At 33.7% G+C, this 23258-nt stretch overlaps 2 protein-coding genes across 6 annotated transcripts in view; both read right to left on the bottom strand.

Annotated features, from left to right (window-relative positions):
- Positions 1–21859, bottom strand: part of LOC129800773 (ribosomal protein S6 kinase 2 beta) — a 47302-nt gene extending 25443 nt beyond the window's left edge. The window contains exons 1-2 of one of the 5 annotated variants that reach the window (XM_055845406.1): positions 21578–21856; positions 8455–8519 (exon numbers count right to left, since the gene is read on the bottom strand). In XM_055845406.1, coding sequence (XP_055701381.1) covers positions 8455–8519; positions 21578–21620 — 108 coding nt within the window. In that variant the 5' untranslated portion in view covers positions 21621–21856. Of the gene's footprint in view, positions 1–7522; positions 7567–8454; positions 8520–13463; positions 13848–21577 lie in introns of those variants that run through there. The other 4 variants (XM_055845423.1, XM_055845415.1, XM_055845431.1 and 1 more) reach the window with 4 other exon arrangements.
- Positions 21860–21975: 116 nt separating this feature from the next.
- On the bottom strand, positions 21976–23013 carry LOC129801329 (ribosome production factor 2 homolog). The gene is made up of 2 exons (XM_055846256.1): positions 22959–23013; positions 21976–22899 (listed from the first exon to the last, which is right to left on the bottom strand). The coding sequence occupies exons 1-2, from the start codon at positions 22976–22978 to the stop codon at positions 21996–21998; spliced, it is 924 nt and encodes a 307-aa protein (XP_055702231.1). The 5' UTR covers positions 22979–23013; the 3' UTR covers positions 21976–21995.
- Positions 23014–23258: the final 245 nt, after the last annotated feature.

The following is a 23258-nucleotide window of genomic DNA, read 5'->3' as shown; positions in this document are numbered from 1 at the left end:
AAACACGTTTTGGCCAAATTTGAGGTCGATCGGACGACATGAAATTTTGTTAGGATTATAGTAGGTGAGATTGTTAAGAATCTCACCTAATAGCCACATATATATTCGTGATCAGGAAGTGGCGAAACACATTTTGGCCAAGTTTGAGGTCGATCGGACGACATGAAATTTTGTTAGGATTATAGTAGGTGAGATTGTTAAAAATCTCACCTAATATTACGCTAAAAAGCTGTTAAAAAAATATATCAGTGATTTAAAGGAAATTATAAAATGGAATATGAGCCTCGCTATTGCTTCGTTCTTTTCAGTGTGATTCCATCTAATCACACCTATTGTAATCCTCGGATTTTCTCAAAGTGCTTAGATCGAGCTGAAATTCACAGGGTATATGTTTTGAACATCTCTGATGCAGAAAATCATAAGCCGCCATTTCGGGTAAGGCCGGCCGTCCGGTTTTATAACAAAATGAAGACTGACATATTGACATTCGAGATACTTGAATATACGAACTGGAAGTGTCTTAGACGGCGTTCAGACAAAACGAGAAGAAAATAATGTCTTCCTTGGTTTTCGAAACCGATGAACGAATGTCTCGTCTTTTGAGCAATCTCCAGTTGTAAATGAGAAGATTGTACTTTCTTTTCGATTTTTAGCAATACACGTTAAAAAAAATAATGTTAAGTCTTTAATCACTAACGTTCTACAACATTTTCACTAATCACAAAGGTTTTACTATTTTTATAACTTTTGTTTCATTCTTGAGCCCAATATTTACTTATTATTTGTTGTTTTGTACAAATAGGTTTGTTTTTTAGTTACTGTGATAAAATTTAAAACCACCCTGATATAGCGCTACTTTGGACAAACTTCATAAAAAAAATATTTTCACACTGATAAGGGAGTTTCACACTAACTAGCCACATTCTATTTATTTAAATAAATTATGAATTAATTTGACATTTTTCTGACAACTCTCTAAAGTTAAATATTAAATTTGTTTAGGGGAAACTGGGGCACCACTAAACAAGGGGTACCACCAAACACTAATTTTTATTTCTAAACTACTTGGACTATCTCGACCATTCATTCAGTGGACAAGCATCCCTATAGTGCCTATAAATTCCTATAGGTCTTATCCTCTGAAGTCGAATATCCGATTAAAAAATCGCAGTGTTTGGTGGTACCCCGTGTTTGGTGGTGCCCCAGTTTCCCCTATATATAACTCCCATATCCCCTACATAAGTAAATACAAACAAGATGTTACTTCTTATCTCAAATAATCTAATGAATAATTTCAATATTTTCGCTAAAACTAAACATAAAGTTCAAAAGACTTTAATTAACAATTTAAACTAACAAATTGATTACAGTAACTTTGGCGCTTCTGCTGAGAAATATTGTGGTTTAGCAGCAAGCATCAAAATAGGTCATGAGAGAAAGAAGAAACCTCCCTTAATGAGGGACTTTTAATGAACTTCAAGATTAACACTCTCTCATGGACTTAATTTTCACACTCCGGAAAATTTCCATCAAAACAAACACGCGCACTGTTACAACGTCAATCATTTTAAATTCATCAGAATGCCGTCACTACATATTCCAATCTCGGCGGAGGTCATAATTGGAGCGTTACTGTGGTGGTTATAGAAGGGAAATTCACTGAGGGTGGGTTTTCTCCTAATTTTCCATTTCACAAAACGTCAAACAAATCTTAACGACTTTCTGTTTAATTTTGCACCATCACTAATAACGAGATACTAACATTACTACCTTTTGCTCATGTATATTTCCTCAATTCACCTGATGTGATTCACTGTGATAAAGAAGTTCCTAATGACCTAAAATGAGCCTCGAAGATATACGGAAATTTCAACTAATTAAGGTAGAATCACAGAATATCTTATATATATTTGTTTATGTTGAGCATATAAATTACCTATGTATGTTTATGTTGTAGTATGTTCTTCTATAAGAAAAAGGCAAAAGGCAGTGTTTTCAATCATGAATTTAATAATAACCCTAACCCACGCACGCTTCCACCCACTTCATGGAAAAGCTCTAAAACACACAACAGACAATATCGAAAGCTAACATATGATTTATTCTTTGCGAATACATTATACCTACTGAGGGAAAGTAAAAGGGTGGAAAAACTTAAACGTGCTTTCACCTAACATTTTCCCCACCTACGCATTAATCACCATCTTCTTCCTACAAGACCAGGCACTTGAGCAACTTCCTTCCTAACATAACATCATGAGCATTGGATTCTGTTATTTTATCATCTATAAAACAATCTCAATCAATAGGATCCTTCCACTTGAAAAAGCTCTTTCAATGTTTGAGTTCACTTTTCACCCTATATTTACAAATACTGCACACATTTCTGACCTTTAACTAGTACTTAATCCTGCAAAGTCGATAGTAAATAGAAAATGCGAACTTGGGATATTTATGAAATTCAGAAGGGTATTTTTTCAGTTATCTAATGCATAATGCTGAACGCATAAACCAGATGTAAATCGTAATCCCCTAGATGCTCTTGCGACTTATGCCCTACGCATAACAACTTTTGTTTATAAACATGTTTTCAAAATTTCCAATCAGAGTGAGCGAGATGACTAGATCTAGATCTCACTCACTCTCATTTAAATGTCAAAAACATGTTTACAAAAGAAAGGTTATTATGCGTTGAGCATTAAGCCGAAAGACAGCTTAACGTAATTATAATCAAAATAATGATAAGATTACATTTCCATCAGTTTATGACTAATTCGTCTCTCGGCTTGAGCCGAGACAAGGCTTAGATAATGGGAAACTGATGGGAATGTAAAAATCACAAGAAGAATATTTAGGGGAAAGCTCGCTACCTTCGGACGATTTATGCTTCGCACAATTCATTTTCTTCAATGTGCTATAAATAATTTTGGGCCATTATAATATTATATTTTAGTAGCTAGTCCAATACCTCAAATTCTCAGTAAAAGGCTATGGGTGAAATCCATAAGGAACCTAGAGAAATAAATTCAACTGTCCGAAGCTTGCGTCGTCCGAAGGTAGCGCGCTTTCCCTAGCTGATATTGCGAAAAAAGGCATAGAAAGTTAATAAAAAATTCTATTATCTTAAGTGTCTCAAAGAATAATTTCTTTTTATAAAAATGATAGTATAATGTGAATATAAAGAAAAGCATGATGTTATTTTTTGCCATTCACATTATTTTCCCGAAACAGGTGCTTTTCACCAATCTCTTACCCCGCCTCTTAAATACTAAGGTTCACCAAGTTCAAAAGGGGTTTCATAACAACTTTACCCTCACCTATTTTTGTATTCATTTCCTTTATTTCAAAATACAACAACAGAACTCTGGCTCTATAGATAAAATAATTCTACTAGTATTCAATTGTGTTTCACTATCGTCACCCAAATATCACCCTCGGCAACAGTCTGGGGACAGACACTTCAACACTAAACCAAAAGCTCTTCTGAATATCAATTTTCTTCACCCAACCGTAGGTTCTTACCAAAAGAAACATTTTGTTACATCGAAGGGAGAGCATAAAAAAGAAGGAAGCACATGATGGTGGTTAAATATCATCTCGAAATTACAAAATTCTTCAGTGAATGATGTCGCTCAGGCAATAGATGAATGACATTTCTGTTCTGCTTATACTATCGTGGAGGATTAAATACCAAAATCTGTGGGAAATTTATGTGACTCGCCCTCTTCATGTGCCTTTAGGGTATGAGACAGAGGACTACTCAAATTTATCAAATATTCACCGCCATTGACAAGAATGTGCGTTGGCGTTGAAGTGTCAAGGAGAAGGAAAGATGAGTTGGAGAGACCTTCATACAACTCCCAAAGGGACATTTCCCTCTTATCCCTTTTTTTCCCTTTATCTAGATTATCCAGATACAACAAAGTGAATTTAGATCAATAGCATTCTTTTTTGCTATTTTCAACGTATATACCAACAATATTACAATCACCAACATCTCTTAATGTTGTATCTTCTTTTTTTTTTTTTAATAACATACATTTTTAATGGGATCTCTATTGTTACTCCCAGTCACAAAATACAAAACTCTCAACCAACAGTACAATATCTTCAGTTCTGTTATGTTTAATTTACTTTTTTTTCATAAAACTAAAACCGAGTTTGTTGAGATTCCCAAGAAAATCAGTTATATCCATGACAATTTCTCCGCACCAGCTGTTGGAGCGAGTTTGGGTAATAGTTAGAACTCTGAGAATTCTTTCTATCCAATATAAAAAAAAAGAACTAAAGACACTCTGGGAAGGTTAATTGGGTTAATAACATTATGTCTTATCTAAATGTAAGAGTCGCACAAAAAAGATATAACTCACATTGACTTATTTCTACTGTATTTTTGTACTCTGACATAAGAGAAGAATTTTCACCAGCGCATGTGAAGCTATATAAAGCTGATATAGCTTTTATGATGTATCATTTTGTATTTTATACGAAATTACTCTATCAATTAAATTCCATAGTCTCCTCCTAAAGGCACCGCACACAACATTTCATTAACTGCTAAGATGAAAGTTGCACTTGATAGATTATTTAATATTCTGCGAGAGGAAGTTCATGTGACCAATTATCATGACCTTTTCATAATCTCATATTTTATTAATACTGCTGTCATTACTTATTTAGAAATCAATTAGAAAATGCGTTAATTCTGCACACATACACCAAATCATTACTGTTAAAATTTAAAAACGTGGAATAAAATTTCATCGGAAAAGTCCTCAAAATGCTAGAACTTCTGGCAATTCAAAACGCTAAAACGATAGTAAAAATCTTAAATCTTATGAAATCTTTATTTTGCAGGTATATAAAACATATGGAATCAAAGTCTTAAGAATTCTGCCAACTTTTATTCATGTTCTCCAACTTTTAAAAAAACTATTTGAATGAACTCTCTCTGTATGGTGCAGTTTATTTATACAGAATCCGTTTGTTTAAAGCCATTTTTGGATAGTTCTCAATGATTGCAGTATTTCCAGGAGGACTCAATGATTTCACTCTTAAAATGCAATTCACGTCATCTTATCATTTTAGTGATGGTACAATTGGAAACTTGTAAGTTGTACCTCTCTGGTATTTCTACATTTGATAAAGACTAGATAGAAAGTTGCTCTTTCTAAGAATTTAATATGTGAGATATGAAAGAAATGTCTACAAGTTGGTTACATAAAACTTATATTGCAGATCGAGTCCAGCAATATGAAACCCGGAAATTTACAGTATACAAAAAGAAGTAAGAAGAGGGAAAATGTAATTAACTAAAGGAAATGTCTTTCTTCTATTTCACCAACTTTTCATCTTGTAAAACCCTCCCATGTTCTGACTGACAAATACCACAGGATTAGCAATATATCCAGCGTACAAATTTTCTCACATTTCTGCAACACTCTAATCATAATTAAGTAAAATGTAACACGTAGCATGTGAATTAATTAGACATATAACATAAAATAGTAGAATTGAGAAATGAAATATAGCGAAGGAGTTTTTTTGCTCATTTCTCGTGTCCTGTCTTTTAGACTGCTCGAACTTCACAACAAGAGCAGTAATATATAATTCCTCAATTTTATTAACCCCCAAAATTTCCATCTTCCACCCCCCCCCCCCGGAGACCATTTTTCTTAACATATTTTCGTTTCAGATAATTTCGGACAAATGATGTTACGCTCTTTATCCGTCCATCTGGCCATTGCCATGCCTAAAGGCCAAAGTTTTAGAGATATAGGCTTGGGACCTTCGGGGACTCCTCCCATAAGTCGGACCCAAGGATTGTTAACACACCCCTCCTTCAAAACCAAAATGCGTCGTGTGATTTTTTTTTCATTATTTGATATGTTTTAGAAATAATCAAAGCGGGTATTCTGTTCGCACGAAAATACCGTTGAATCATTTTTAATAACGGTTTTCAAGGTCAAATGTTTTAAAAAGCTCTAGAGAGGGTACTTTTCAGTCAAATAGGATCATGTTTGGGCAGTTGGAAAGGTCTTGAAATTTCTGATAAGCCAGAACCGATTCTAATCGGTTATGAACTAGTAATGAACAGGTTATGAATTATAATAAATAATTTTTAACCGAATATCAGTTCTATTACATGTAAACTATTTTAGAGAAAATTTTTAATGAATTATGAATCGGTAAGAGGTAAATGATGTGAAAGTACTTTTTAGATATAGCATCAAAGTTACGAATTCGAGCATTTCGCAAAGCCTGAAACACTTTGCCACCCCTTTTTCAGGCACATTCTCGTCCATTTTTTCTCTCCAAATAACTTTGCATGTTTATTTTGCAATTTTTTCTCTATAATTAAACTCTTGGGACGTTTTGTATGATATATGTAATTTTGGACAATAACACACTGACTTGTTATCATATTTGCAAACAGAATTACAAACAAAAAGCAAGACCAAATAGGTGCAGAAATGTCATAGCTTTAAGGGTACTTTTTATTACAGTAATTTTACATGTTGAACAAATATCACGATTAAGCCATTCATATAAACAAAACACGTATCAAGAAAAAAACCTCAACCATAGTCATTTAAAGAATGATGTGCACAGAAAGCAAATTCAACAAAAAGATGAAGAATCATGCGAAATGAAAGGAAAACGAATTATTTTTATGAAATAAAAAAAATTCATAAATTTCATTAACAGAAAGTAATAATGTTTGTAAAAGAAAATTTAGTGCTTAAATTTTTCATACTGAAAACCCGAGTAGTAAGAATATTTTGTATAAAGTAGATAATGTAATTCGATTGGAATCTAATTTTGAGGGGATGGGTAAAAAGGTAAATATCGATTAAAATTCTTTCCCTTGATTTTCATAATGTATACGGATGTTCTACAAGATCTTTTCAATATGCCTAAGGAAAAGGTATGTTAAATATGTAATAGGAACTCAATCCTTGTGCGAAATGAAGTAAGAAACACACAAGAATGGTTATTGCTGTGGAAACAGGAGCAATTCAGGAAATAATATACGTATAATATGTGTCACTTTAGATAAGCATAACATCTTGAAAATACAAAATTTCCTGATCATACACAAAATATCAATGTAAGTAGCATTCTGTACAGAAAGTTGTTCTACTAAAAAAAAAGAAAGAAAAGCAATGTCAAGAAAAGACAGGAAAACATATTTATATAAGAGTGAATCAAAAATCAATTTCAAACATGAGGTAGCACAGTAAGAAAATTTCCTAATAATAAAAACACAATTTAAATGTTATGTATATTTTAGATGGGTACAATCGCAACCAAAATGTGTTGTACATAAAATAAAATTGAAGATGCGTGAAAATGTTGTGAATATTAAATAGGGAAAATATTTAAAGGGAAAAAAAAGATTGTTTTTTTTTCTCTAAACAGGAAAAAAAGAAATCAATCAATAAATCTCGAGAGATTATTTTAATTGTATTTTTTTTTTCAGAGGTATAACCAACAAAAATTAGAAAAGAATATTACGTACAGAAACTATCCGTAGACCTGAAATCGAGTTTGACACTCCGTGTGCTGCAAAAATCAACATATTAATGATATGACAATGTGTTGAAGCGTGAATCATGGGAATTAACATGGTAAAATTGTTAACAGAAACCACAAATTTTGTTTTTCAAACAAAACAAAATAAAACTAGAAAAGATATAGACAAACAAAAAAAAACAGATGATGAAATTAAATATATTAAAATTCGAAATACTTCAACAATATTTAGAATTCTCTTTAGTAAAACCCAATATAATATCTCAAATTTTGCAAGTAACATTGTTATATTATATTACCCTTTATATCAAATTTCTTGAGACATTGGCAAAAAGGATAAATAAACGACGAACAGTCATATTTAAATAACAAACATACAAACATTCACAATTATTATAAAACACACTGACAAACAGATGAAGGTGAAATCTGACAAAAGGAAATGTCCTCGAGAAAAAGATTCAATAAAACTCTTGCTTTTTTCTTCAAAATGATTATACAGCTCTTTTTTGTTCTATTGAAAATCTTATTGTTTTTCCTCATTTTCTTATACAGAAATTATGATGTTGATATATACTCTAATAAATTTATAGTTATCTATAGAGAAAGAAAGTCCTCAGTAGATAATGTGGAAATAATAAGAATTTTCTCCCTCATTTCCTTAAGATTGCAAAATATCAAGGAAGACTGTGATTTTTATTGAGGACAGGGAAAAGGAGAACTTTTGCATATCAAAAGCACCAGACATTTTTCCACCACCACCAACTCCCAAAAAAAAGCCAAAGGGGACAGAGAAAGGCAAGGCAACAAAGGGGGTAGGTATAGAATCCAGTAGGGTGGATTCAGATGATGATGATTCTGGGAAGACACATAGTAAAGAACCTTGTGTGGGCGCCACACTCAAAATCATTCTCTTACCACCCCATTCAGATCCTCAATGGACAGAGTGAAGGAGGAAAAATTCTCTTCATTCGTCATCATTTCTAGCCCATAATGGTTCGTGTAAAAAAGAAAAAAAAAAGAGAGAAGAAAATAAATGAAGGGCGTAAGAAAAAAGCATCAACAATTTAAGTGATTTTTCTAGTCATTTGTTCGACAAGACATAAAGTTAAATAAAAAAATTGACTCAATTTTCTTAAAAAAAAATTTTGCCTATACAATAGATATTGAGACTGTTGAAATTAAATCTTTTTCTAGCTAAAAAAAAATGCCCAATATGTTTACACACCGCAGCCTTGTGATATTATTTTCGGTCAATCTATTTTTCAGACATAAATACCAAATATTGATTTGGAAATTATCAGTTGACACACTCATGGGTTTTCCCCACATAATTTCACATCACACTCACTTGCACAAATTTAACCACTGGTCAATGTTATTATGTATATGTATATATAATGGACTTATTAGTAAAGCATAATATTCACGAGAAATTGAATTTCTATTGGATCATCTAAACGAATTAAGCAATTTCATAATAAATTCGCTAATATCATTGCCAAGGAAAGTATCTGCAGAGAAATAAACAATTAGTTTCTCTATTTGTTTATTAGCGGCCTAAAGCCTAACGGGTTCACATATATGTTTCAGGTCTTCTAAGACCCCACCATAAGTTAATAGTCCATTTACAAGACTAATTTTATTCTCTTTCCATCCCTATTTCTTATTAAAAAAAAATATTATACAAAATATTTTTTATGTTTGCGAATAGTCAGGCAGGTATATTTCAATTGCATACGACAAATAACCTCCATTCATCAAGAATTTATCATCACTGATCTAGGCTCCATACCGTCCAGACTCCGGACTCATTAGATACATTAAATTTGTCTGTTTATATGACTTAAGGGGGAAGCCTCTGAATTACAAGGTCAAAAGTGGTCTCGACAGATAAACTTTCTAAGTATATACCATAAAAATTTCATAAGCCAATTCGAAATATTACGTTCAAAAATACAGGGACAAATGCAAAAAGCTTCGAGCAGATTTGTGAGCTTCGAAGTGAACATCTCTATAAAACTTTGAAACGCGTTTTCTCTATACTTCTCATTTTCGAATTGACGGGAAGTATTAAGAAAGAACATATTGACCGAATGAAATGAATAAAGGCTTATTCTCTTCAGTATTAAATTCTCTTCTAGTTGAACTTAAATGGTATGTGATGCGCTTCGGTAAACTATTCATTAGTTCACCACTTTTTTTTTAGAAATAAATAATTTAAAAGTACTTTGAAATATGTATAACATATGACGAAAATTTCATGAAGCTCTTGCTGTTTTCCCTCGTCTTCACAAAAAATCGCGAAAAAGTTTTGGCCGTCTAATTCAGGCTTTCCCCTTAACTCATAGTAGGGTAAGTGCTCATAATTTTGGACAGTTTCTTATTTTGGACACTTTGAGGGTAAAATTGGACACTAAAAATAAATTGATTAAAATGATGGATTTTTATTCCAATATTTGATGAAAAATAAATTCTATCTAAATATTTGTTCTTTTTGGAAGATTTTGACACTAAATACGTTAAATTTTGAATATGATTTGAGTTGAAATTGCTTTGTTGAAAATTCAGTGTGAGCAATTGCTTACGAGAAATATGACAGAACTTCGTGGCTTACTTTACGAAGTCAACTCACTTTAATGAATGATATGGAAAGTTTCCGGGCTTCTGTGACATTCTACGTTTCCCTTACATGACCAGGAAGAGGACTTGGTAAGATTGGTTCATGAAATAAAGAACAATGGGCATCCTGTTGAGGCGGATTAGCTGTCCAAATTTACAGACAAGTTGTAAAAATTAATTACCAAGTTGTCCAAAATAAGAGTCAAATTCACCTCTACATATCAATTCATTTTTAAACGTATTAAAACTAATTTTAATAAAAATAAGACGATAAATAGCTTGCTAAGTTTCTAAACAACCCTTCTGAAAAGAGAGTAACAAGAAATGTCAATTAGTATAGAAAATATCGCACTTCAAACTTGGAACTTCGATGCTTATAAGCAGACTGTCCAAAATTATAAGCACTTCCCCTACATCTTCGGTAGAAATACTACGAAAGGGACAAGTAGGAATCTTTCTTAAAAAATAACTTTTGAAATTAAACTTTCCTAAATTTATGTCACGCACCGGCCATTTGAGTAAAATTGTTAAATTGGTAATTAATAAAATTCTTTAGAAATTTAGAACCTCCAAGAATTGGGCTAAACTTCCAATTTGAAACCCGTGTAAAAATCATTTTAAAATATTTTTTTTATTCGAGTGCTCCTTTCGCAGTAAAGTTTCAATTTCATCTGATAATCTTGAAAAAGTCTCAATATTTTGGACACAAACAACTCCAACTTTTAAAAGTACGTAAATTACAAATAACATCGTATATTACAAAAATCATTGTATAAACGGAAATAAAACCTTCACTTTTGGTTTATTTTAACGATTTCAACCTACTCCATTTGAACAAATATGGACGTGGCTTACAGAAAAGCCAAAATGTAAGCTAATAATTCCGAAATTCCCTAAAATACTTTTCCGCCAAATTGAGCTAGTCTATTTTTCCAAGACGTGTCTAGTCTAGTCTTTCTAAATATACTTCAACAATGTGTACACATGTGATGTGTGAGTTTGTGTATAATAAAATTGATATAAATGAACTGGAAATTAGAAATCAATGTCTATTTTTATTTCGACTTGTTTTGCGAAAAACTTAACTTCAATCACTTTTGCAATTTGCCTGTCAAATGAGAAGATAGATCATTTTCACAACAAAATACTCTAAAGAAAATAGGAAAAGAGATTGAGGGCATTTTCTCTGTCATTTTCCATTAAAAGATGGGAAAGTTAAAAACAATTCCCAACATCATTATGCTAAATATGAGGAAATAGAAAATCTACCACGCATCGTCAAACCCAATAGCAAACATCCGCACATGTAATAAATATACTGAAAACATGTGTGTGTTTTATTTTTACGAGTTTTTCATATATATATATATATATATATATATATATATATATATATATATATATATACATACAAATCTTTGCATATTGATAAAGTTTACATTTCTCATAAGAATCAAGGTTAAGCAATATACCAATCAATAAGTCAGCAATATTGACAGTTTTACCACAAAAAAAAACTAATAACAGAAATAAGAATTTTAGACAATTAATATTATTTACCAAAATGTGGTTTATTTTTGGTTTCTTTTTTTTCATATTTCAGTGGGGATTTCTCATTATCTTATCACCACGTACTTTGTCATCTTTCTCTAACACATACAAAGGCATGTTTTAAAAGCTTTTGACTCATTTTCCTTTCCTGTCATGTCTGTTGGGAAAAATTTTTAATTGGATTCCAGTGGGAAATTGTGGTAGAGAAAAGTGAACAAAATATGCCACTCAACTCAACTTTATCAATTTTGGAACCTTTTCCAGTACTTTCATAAAGTATACTCAAATGCATTTATTAGGGGAGACTGGGGCAAAAAGTTACAAATTAAAAATTTGAAAATTCAATATCTTTCAAGATAAAAGAGATACCGGGGTAAAATTTTTTCCATAGATGGCCTCCATCGCCTCCATAGATCATCTTCAAAGTCGTAAGTTTCTTAGAATTCAAACAAGGATTTCAGAAAATGAAAAATATTGAAATTTTTAGCCCTATTAGGTGTGATTCCTTCATAATCACACCTATTTTTAAAATGTTTTCCTTATAGCAGATATCAATTTTGACCTACTTATTTTCCAAAATTGATGCACTGGAAAATATTTCCTAAATGATTTGGACTCTTTGAATACGAAACAACTATCTATTTTAGAATTTTACAAAGATTCTTTTCTCCAGAAATCCTTTTAATAAAAATGACCACTTGGGGTAAAAAGTAACAAAAGGTATGGAGCAAAAAGTAACAAAAACCGAAGCAATTTCTGATGTCTTACGGCAAAAAGAAACGTCATTTCCATGTCTCGTCGCTTTTTGTTTGCATTGGTCAAACGATTAGCAGTCTCTTGTGTTTTTTTTTTTTCTAAAATAGCTTGAAAAGCACTTTTCTAGTTCAGATAGAGAAAACTTTAAAAAGGTGTAGAGGAATAAATTTTCTATAAAAATATGTGACCTAGCTATTTTTTTAAATTTACGAAAGCCCATAATAAAGCAAATCAAAATGTGATAATATCCCGGTACTATTTGCCCCAGCATTTTTGAGAATGGTCACAAAATTACCTTTTAGAAAACAGCTCGATAAATGTATTTCCTTACACAATAGAGGAAAATGACTTTCACAAAGTTGTAGAGCAGTAAATTTCCTATAAAACTGCACTAATTAAAAATTTCTGGGGCGCTAGGGTAGCTTGTAAAAAAATAAAATATCTGTTTTGAGACTTTTTTGCCCCAGTCTCCCCTATTTATTGCACAACATTTCATTATGTTCTACGGTAATGAAAAGAAAGGGCGGTGGTGGAAAAAGGACTAAGACGTCTCTAAAATTTATTTACTAGCGGAGGGGGCTACTAAAGACCGAAAGCCGCGATATCTTTTAACGTTCACCCTCTGAGCCGGTAACAGGCATACAGAAAACGGACAGATAACTATGAAATTATTTTTTCAAAACTTCAGAATGCCAAAATTCGATCGATTTGCTATCTCTTTGAGTGCGAACATTAAAGAAGTTTACAATCCGAAGCGAAAAATTAATTCAAGCTGAGGGAGTTGATTCTAAAAACAAGAATCAAATGGACACAGAAAAAAGGAAAAAAAGCACCTAGAACTTTTTGCGAGGGAATCTCAATAAATACCCATTGTAGAGGTTATATAGGCAGGAAGAAAATGCATGAATCGAAGAAAATGCACAATTCAAATGGTATATAAGTGTCTATGAATAAACTTGCCACAGCCACATTTCCTCTTGCACACCCATTGCACTCACTCTTGTTCCGTCTGCCCATCCGCTATACATTTATTCGCCCGTTGAGTATCTCCCCGAAGGGGAGATGTTCATACCAAGCACCGTCGGAAGTAAAGAATCTCCCGAGCGTCTCAAAGATTCGTCACACTTTCTTCTTCACCGTATCACAAATAATTGTTTTCTGTTTGCCACCAAGTGAGTATTTCCGCCCTCTCTCTACACTAGATTCCTCAACACTGACTGAGCCATAACAACAACCATTGGGTCTCTTTCCCTTTCTTCACCCATGCCACATCGTTAGCGCACCCATTCCCACCGTCACTCCTCGTCTCTTATAAGTACTTTTACATAACAGCCACACATAACTGTGCTTTTAATTCCCGTATATGATTTCACATAATTCTATTTGCTAACACACATCATTGCCAATAATCTTTCACTCGCAGACATTCCTCATCTTCCTCTCCCGTATCTCAGTTCCCTCTCACACAGTCAAATTCAACCATGGGAAGAGGTATACGGTATTGACATGATCATCTGCTAGTGCCGTCGAGCCAGAGAGAGAATTCCATCATTTGACTCACTTTGCGGTGGAATTCCGAAGATTGCTTCTCTTGACCACATCTTCCGAGATAATGCTTGCAAATAACCAAAGAGTATTCGTAAGTACTGACACACTTTGCAAGGTCAATCCAGAAGAAGGTAAATAAGTGTTATACCAATTGCCAAGAACTGAAGGATTTTAAGTATGTCTACATCTGTATGTGGATTATGCATTTAATGTCTCTATTATGGTCTTTAATTATCTATACTAAAATGAAGCATTTGTGGGAACTCTCTTGTATTATTCAAAACAATTGAAATTTTTATTCTACTTGTGCGAAATTAAAAGGTCTAAAACAGATTTACAAAAGAGCAATCTTACTTTACAAGAACTGCACCATAGTTTAGCCTTAAACATTATACATTTAATACTTGTTGTATTCTTAAATAATTATTTTTTTATTCTTCTGGAAACCGTAGAATTTTCGATAATATTTTTGGATAAAATTAATGTTCTACTCAATAATGCTTCCAGGAATTAAACTATATCAATTCTGAAAGATATTGCCAATGAAAAAGATTGAAAGCAGTTTAATTTATTTACGCAAAAGTAAACCCAATAAATCCCTCAAACATTACGGATAATATTTTAAATTTAGCAATTACACTTTTTTTTAATCTAGAACAAAAAAAAATATAAATCTACATATTTGCATAGCAATAACGATTTTGACTTTAGATTTAGATTAAGAATCAAATGGCTATAGGTAGTAAGCAAACAACAGAATGAGAGCTTAAATTTAAATGAAATCATTTCAAATGATTGCAGCAGAAAAGCCTTATCAGTTGGATGTGCATATTTTTTATTTTCCTTAAATAGTTAATGAATTCAAATACCCATTTAGCATAACATACTTATATAAAAAGGACACACACATCCATTGATATTTCATTAGATATTCTAGAATTAAGAATTCAATCCTATTCTTGGTGAATAAGGCTCTTAAAAAAACAACAAGACTCTCAACCCAGTAAAATCTATTCATCTCCATCAAGGATTTTCTTTTGAATTAAAAAGTGTCGTGAAGCACTAAGCTGAGTATTCTGAGAACTTTTTGTAGTTAAAAAAGATTTAGGTTGCTTTCAAATTCGTTTGAAAGAAAATGCATCCTATCATATTTGATAATGTAATGATAATTGAAGCATTATTTATGCTAATACAATCATCAGTTCTGATGTTTAGCAATGTTGATTACTTTAAAAAATCGTAATGGATGATATTCTCAGGGAAGGACAGTAATAAAAAAACAATTAATTCTTCAAACTCTTAAAATTCCGTGATCCTCTTTGCTTTTTAGAAATCAGAAACCTTCGAAAGCAAAGTTAAACCTTCAGTCTGAAACCCTTATAATGCGGTTTTTAGACTTAAGGTTTAGCTATATGGCTTCGCTGTTGTAATTTCCTGTAAGCATAATTTTTAGGAAAACTATGGTTTAGGTTTGTATAAAACCAGATTCGAAAAATTTTTTACAATATTGTCCGTTGCCTAGAAATGGAAAAGCTTTAAACTCCTAGTTCAAACCCGTATAAAACGATAATCAGACTAGATGTTTAACACATTTCGACGACTCAGAATATAAGTTGAACAACTCGATTTTTTACAAAAATCATTTTATTCGCTTTTTGAATACTTCTTTATATAAGGTAAAGTACCCTTACTCGACCGGGTTCCTCTATTCGACCGGTGGGTCAATTTTTGAATATTTTATGGTGAATTTCATCAATTTCTATGAATTTGTCACTGATTCGTATTATTTAAAGAATAATTGACCTATTAATGTTAGATCATACACAAAATATTATAGCAAATATAATTAAATTGAATAAATAAATCTACCGGTCGAATAGAGGAACCGGTCGAATAAAGGGTACTTTACCTTACCCTCCACCTTCCCTGTGAATGTTATACTTGAAAGATAATTATTTTCAAAATTTATAGAGATTTTAAATCTCAAAAATCCTATACTTTGCATGTAGAATCTCAGCTTCAAATCGCTTTCCTGCAAAATTTGCCTACTGCGAGTTATTCGTTTCTTATTCTGAGGGATCGATTTGATCTTGTTCTAGGATATCTCTATAATTTAATAAGTCGATTACCCTTAATATATAATCCTAAGTCAACATTTCAAAAGTTCTGCCTCTTCAGAAATTAGAGAAGTTGAATCACAGAAATATTTTATTATGGAGATATTTTATTATGGAGTTCAGACTAAGGGTTTGGGGTCTTCAGTTGAGCAGATTGACTAATTCTTCTAAAACAAGAATAATTCGGAACGAACGAATAAATCTCTCGACGCGATTAGTACGAGTAATAATAATAGAACACTTCTAGACGTTTAGCTTAGTTCTCGAACATCTAAAATTTTGAACAAGCTCTTGCAGTTATCATGGATCACATGTCCATAATATAAAATCCTGATACGAAGTCTTTAGACCAGAGGCTTAGCAAAGATCCAGAAAGTTTTGCACTTGTTGTAAAACAACAAGCAATTGCAATGATCTTTCCAAACATGATAGGTTATTGTCCTTTAATAAATAATGAAAATTTTACGAGAAATTTTGTTTTTTAGTAAATTAGAGCAATTCAGCTATATAGATATACCTTAGGTGTAACATCCGTACAAGTTCACACGTTTCCAAAAGTTCTGACTACTTATTAAGAACTTAGTAAAATTAAGCCATATGAATAAACTTCAGGTCTAAATTGCATTTAACACTCGTGGTCTCTGAACGAGACTTAAGATACCGTGGTGACTGTCACCTGCGGGTAACTTTGACGCCCTCCTGTTCGTAAGCTTTCTTTATTTCTAGAACTGAAGGATGGTCTTTACCGATCCGATCTACCATGTCTAATTGGGAAAGACCATCCTAAAGTTCTTGTATTGACAGGCACTCAATGGATCAAGTGGTAGAGCACTCGCTCTATGATGCAAGTGTCCCGGGTTCGAATCCTTTTTAGGTCACCAGGAATTTTTCTGACGTTAAAGGTGTTCGGTTCGGATTGCATCCAGTGAGCTTTCACTGCACTTGATTCCGCGGGCATGAGACTGACAACCTCATCCCGTATAAGAAAAAAAAATAATAATGCATGTCTAGAAATCCCCTTGCGGGAAGGCCTAGTTCTTCTATGGAATGTTGTGCCAGCATTATTATATTTATTATTATCCTTAAGTTCTATAAATAAAGAAAAGCTTACAAACAGGGGGGTGTCAAAGTCACCCGCACTTACGGTAGTTGGTTTTGAGGACTAGTGGCCTCTACACAATTGTTAACAATTTTTGTCAAAAAAAAATGCCTTTTTCATGGAATTCCTCACAGTGTGTAGAGGCTTTAATGGCTTTAAGGTGATAAAAATTGATAATTACAAGAGTTAACTCTAACTCATATGATAACTAAAGTGGTACAAGTTCTAGATTTCCCGAAATGGGTTCTTAACCCTTTAACGACGACACTTTTTACGGACTGAAAATCAACAATTAAAATTAAACTCATTCATTCATTCATTTTCAACCGCTTATCCCTATTGGGGTCGCGGGCCCATGACATCCAATCTAGCAGCCCACGCCTGTCGGTCCTCCGCCACTTCAGGAAGATGTTCGGGTTCGATCCCGAGGCGTTCCAAGGCAAGATTCTGAATTTGATTCAGCCACCTTGTCCTAGGTCTGCCTCGAGGCCGAGGTCTCCTCACAATGGCTTGCATAGCTTTTCTGGGGAATCTTTCTTCATTCATGCGTTGAACATGTCCATACCATCGAAGTTGTGATCTCTCAACCCGAAGAAGCAGCTCCTCGACTCTTAGTTCCTCACGAACGGCCACATTCCTCACTCGATCTCTACGAGTGATTCCCTTTACCGCTCGAAGGTACCTCATCTCGGCAGCTTGTACTCGCGATCTTACCCTTTCGGTCATTACCCAAATCTCATGACCATAGGTGAGAATAGGAATGAACACAGCTTTGAAAACCGATAATTTAGCCGATCGACTAAGCTCGACCTTCCTCAACACGCTTCTGCCAAGCTCCCTCATTACTGCAGAAGCCTGACCGATTCGCGACGAGAGTTCTGCCTCCATCCTACCATCACTCGTGAATAACACCCCGAGATACTTGAACTTCTCCACCTGTGTCAATGAGTCTCCACTAACATGTAGAGTGCATTTCACAGATTGTCGGGAAATCACCATTACCTCCGACTTTTTGTCGTTCACCTTCATACCTGTTTCGGCACAAACATTTACAAATCGGTCAAGTGTGCGCTGAAGCTCTTCTTCGGAAGATCCAAAAAGAACCAAATCATCTGCATAGAGGAGATGGCTCACCCTGAAATCCCCAATACGAATCGCATTCCGCCCTCGACTGCGTTCCATAATCTTGTCCATGTATATTATGAACAACAATGGTGATAGAACACACCCTTGACGCAGTCCAACACTCACTTGAAAACCTTCCGATTTGGATCCGTTTACACGAACACAGCTACTACAGTCTCTGTACAATGACTGAATGGCTCCTACCAATTCTTCATCCAGTCCGTACTCGTGCAGTACATCCCAAAGTTGTTCTCTCGGTACTCGGTCATATGCTTTTTCCAAATCTATGAAACAAGCATAGAGTGGAATTGCATACTCCCAAGCCTTTTCGATTAAATTAAACTTTAAAATTAAACTGAGAAACATAATCAATGATAAGTCTTTCATGTAACCTTGGAAAGTCCAATAGAGTCTGATTCGGTGAATTTTATGCTTCTATGAACGATAGGGACAAAAGTAGCCCAAAAATTTAAGTAATTTTTCTGACAATACCAATGAATATTTTTTTTTCGTTTTAATGAAAAATATTACGTATGAGTATTGTAGTTTTTATAAAAAAATAAATAAAATTAATTATGAATTTGAGAATTTAAAAATTCGCCATTTTTTATCTTAAATATTTACCACATAGCAAAAAGCTAGAGACTTGCAAAAAATATTCTAGATTCCTTCAACCTTCTACTTTACAATTTATTATCCTACAGACATAAGAAAAAATTAACTTTAGGTAGTCAGGAAAAATTATTTTCTTGATGGGACATCGGTGTTCCAATGGTCCTTAAAGGGTTAAACGTTTTTTAAGTGTTCTCAACTTCAAATAAATTACCCGGGCACGCTAATTTGATTTCAAAACAATAAATTAGCCTTTTGGTATGAAAGCGAAAAAGGCTATTCTAAAAAAAAAGTTTTGTCAAATTAACAAGAAAAGTTTGTCAAAAGGATGTTCTGCCATACAGAATATGAGAAAGTTTTGCCAAATCAGCGGCCAACTAAATCTTGTTAAAAGTTTTGTCAAATTTGTAAATAACATTCTTTTTACAAATTTGAACAAAATCCATTTGTTCATTTAACAAAACTTTTTTCAGAGTAGGGAGAATAGATAGGGACTGTTTTAAAATAGAGCTTTTTTCTCCTATTTTTAAATGAAACTAGACCTTACCACGTTATAACTTAGCTCCACAAATAATTTGTGAATCTAAAATACATAACGATAAGGCTGAATTCCATTTAAAAATAGGAGAAATAATTCAATTTCAAATCTGTCCCAAGTCAAATGTTCTCCACTTCTCAATAAGTCAGATCATCAGGGATATGTATCCCGTATAATTTGACAGTTTAAGATCAAGTAAAGGAAATTTACTCAAATAGCCTCTAATCCCTCATCCTTAACACTTAATTTGTGAGTTTGGGGTCTAACCGTAAAATTTTACGGGCTAAATATTATCGAGGATCAGACTGAGTCTATTTTGAGACTTTCGATTTTACAATGTACTGCCCTCTTTAGACAGACTTAGTGTAAGTGTACCAAATTCCGGCCAGCTTGCAATTTCGACCACATTTTTTTATTCTTCGAATATCCATGAATTTTTAGGTTTTGCATACTCTAGAGAATTTACAATGCAAAAAATAACAAAAAATGTCGCTTCGACGAGCACGATGATCTGAAAAAGAATTTGAAAGAATTCCGGGAGGACATGGAAATATGAGAATGGAGGTGGCCGAAATAGGGCACCAAATGTTATGTCTACATTTTTATTCCCTTTGAAAATGATTAAGAGTGAATTTAGAAAAAATAAAGACGATGAACTGTCTACAAGGTTCCAAGAAACACTCCTTATTAAAAAATACCAAAAAAAATTAATTTCTATTAAAAATATTACATTTCAAACTTGCGACTTTGACGGTTGCATGCAACTATGCCGAAATTTGGTACACTTACTGTGTTATCACACTTGCACATTAAAATTTTAATATGATTCACATTAATTGTCGCTGGTGAGAATCCAAATGTGTAATTTGTGTGTTTGAATCATTTTATATTCAAAATTTGATCTATTTGTTGATAGAAAGGTAGACTTGGCCCACAAAATTTGATATAAATTGATTTATAGTATTAATGCGAAAAATTAATGTGATTTTCTCTTTAATTTTTTAATGTGAAAAATATTTATGCTTTAGGTAAATTTAAACTTATTTTTCCAGGCCAAGTCCAATTCTTTATTAATAAATAGAAAAACCCCAAATATTGAGTAACTCAAAGACACAAATAACATATTTGGACGCTCACAAGCGACAATTAATGTGAATCACATTAAAATTTTAATGTGCAAGTGTGATAACGACGTTACGCTAAGTTTTATTGGGAAGCCAATGTGAATATATTCTAATCATTACTTTGATTGTAAGCCGTCTCTCGGCTTAAGCCGTAGGTGTATCCAGCACATAACACCTCTTGAAGTTTTTACTAAAGTCAACAAGGTCAAGATGTTGGTATTAAAGTTTTGAACTTGATATTACTGTTAAATACTTTCTGTTACCTAATTTCGGGTATTATGTATCCTGTAAAATTACCAGGGCTTTTGGTGCGAAAACTTTGAAAGCTTTTAGTAAAAGGTATAAGCTTCTGTGTATAGGTAAATGCTATTAGAGCACAGACAATACTAGAAACCGACTCTCATTCATTCCTCCGGAAATTCAACCATCCACCAATCCCACAATCAATCATAACGAATCATGAAGGGTATCCGCGTTCTACAGCAAAATTCCCTTTTGGGGTGGATGAAGATAATACTTGGGGATTGCAGTGCAGTAAAGAGAGCCGAGAAAGACAATTGTTGCTTTATTTTCCTTCACTCCCACACTCTTCTCCCGGATGGTATGCGTGTGCCAATGAAGTTTTTTTTTCTCCCCTTGAATGCCTCATGAATTATGATGGATGTTTGAACACACGAAAAGATAATTTAGTGAAGTTTTATGTAATGCGCTAAAAACATAACAGAACTCAGTGGATCAATGAAAAATAAGGAGAGGAGGGAGAACAAACACAAAGAAAGAATAAATAAATAGAAATAACAACAGTATAATCCCGAGAAAGGAAAATGTCACCGCCTAAAACAAAATCAAACTCAAAAACACTATGTGCGGGAAAATTTAGCAAAAGAACTGGCTTCTACTGCTTTCTCTCAAGAAGAGAAGAGAGTGCAGATGGCAAAATAGATCTTACCTCGTTCGCGACGATTGTATTGATTTGGACTTTCCATTTCCATGGATCCGAAGCTGAATTGGCTAGAGGCATCTCAAATTTGCACCACACTTGAGTTAATCATGAATTTAGCCACTTTTTTTTATCGCACACACTAAATACAAGAAGAGACACAGGAAATCAATCACAATACAACAATTTGTGCGGGGAGGGAGAATCTTTTCACGCCCACAATCAGGAACATCCGGAATCAACCATTCAACACAAAAATTTTTCGTAGACTGAAGAAAACTTTTCCAAGAATTGACAGTTCATACGACATCCGTCCACTAGCGACCTCTAACAGAAATTTCTGGAGACTCTTTGCCATATGCGGAGCGGGAAATTCAAATGCATTGTTCTGATCCAAAATCCACAAAATTGCAAAATAAAAATATATTTATTCGCCCTCTCCGTTTACAGCCGTTTCTGCCCTATTCTTTTCAGCTTTCCTTTCTTCTGCTGTTTTCTTCAGCGCTTTCACCTTCCTCGTTTGTATTTTGTGGATATTCTGCTTGCCAACATGCACCTGACCTTGCTTATTGCCGAAAACATCCGTGGAGAGGTTCTTTTTCTTCAGCGGCTTCAGCTGTTTGGGTCTCTTCCTAGACAACTTGTACAAATCCTCTGAAGCTATCTTTGTGCGCCTGATTACAAAATCGCAGGCCGGTCCGATCTCTGTCAACTCAATTCGAGGTGTTCTCTGTCCAGATTTCTTCAGTAGAATTCTGTAGGATCTCATGAGGACAGTCAAGTCATCAGTGAGTGTGAAGCTCAACACATGTTCCATTCCCTGGAGACGAATATTGTCCACAGCTTCGCGATGGAAAGCGTCGATCAGGAGGCACTTGAGACGCCTGAGTTCCTCACTTTGGGTCCACTTTGGCCCATTAAACACCAAACAAGGCTTTACATTTGACGATATCTTCTCATTCTTGAACTCTTGCAGGCCACGGTACTTCACAAGGCCTAGCTCTACCATATCCAGAAGCTCCTGTTCGTAGAGGCGGCCCAAAATGAGATTGTTTGGACGTTTCTTGGATGTAGATCCAAACATAAACAAACTGCATTCATTCTTCTGTGCCAGCTGCAACAGAGGTATCTCATCGTCAAACGGAGTAATCTCATTTTGACGAGACAAACACTTGGCCTGAGGTTTCTTCAGATGGTAGAGATCTTTCAGTGCAGATTTTATTTCTCCTGAACATTTCCGACCCTCCAAAATCAGCGTATTCTTCACATTTTCAATCAATTTGGGCTCTCTGTTGAGGAGGACCTGTTTTCCTTTCCTCGTCGTGGGTTTTCTAAAGAAGAAATAATTGATAAAAATGTGGAAAATCCCACAAATTTTGATATTTTTTACTTTATTCTGAGAAGGGACATGATATTTTTGCTAAACACGTGTAAACACTTTTGACAAGTGCAGGGTGCCTCAAAAAATTAACGAAACTGCAAACTTAACGAATCTCGAGAATCTCGGATCGAGACTCGAGACTCGGTATCTTCGGTATTATTTTGATTTTAACGGAAAATCTGATACTAGAAAGCAATCGTGAAGACAATGATGAAGTAAAAAAAACACTGTACTTTGAAAAAAATAACAAATACCAAAATTTATTTGTAGAAAAATGAAAGGAAAGAAAATTGTTAAGATTATCACAAT

The sequence above is a fragment of the Phlebotomus papatasi genome, chromosome 1 (genome assembly GCF_024763615.1).
Source record: "Phlebotomus papatasi isolate M1 chromosome 1, Ppap_2.1, whole genome shotgun sequence".
Taxonomy (NCBI): domain Eukaryota; kingdom Metazoa; phylum Arthropoda; class Insecta; order Diptera; family Psychodidae; genus Phlebotomus; species Phlebotomus papatasi.
This window is presented reverse-complemented; position numbering and strand designations above follow the sequence as displayed.

What these genes read in the sequence shown, in the direction of transcription:
- LOC129801329 (XM_055846256.1), bottom strand. Translation starts at nt 22,978, where the DNA reads ATGTCCCTTCTCAGAATAAA. An exon ending in ATGTCCCTTCTCAGAATAAA is followed by an intron (nt 22,900 to 22,958) that starts GTAAAAAATATC and finishes TTTCTTCTTTAG; the next exon opens with AAAACCCACGACGAGGAAAG.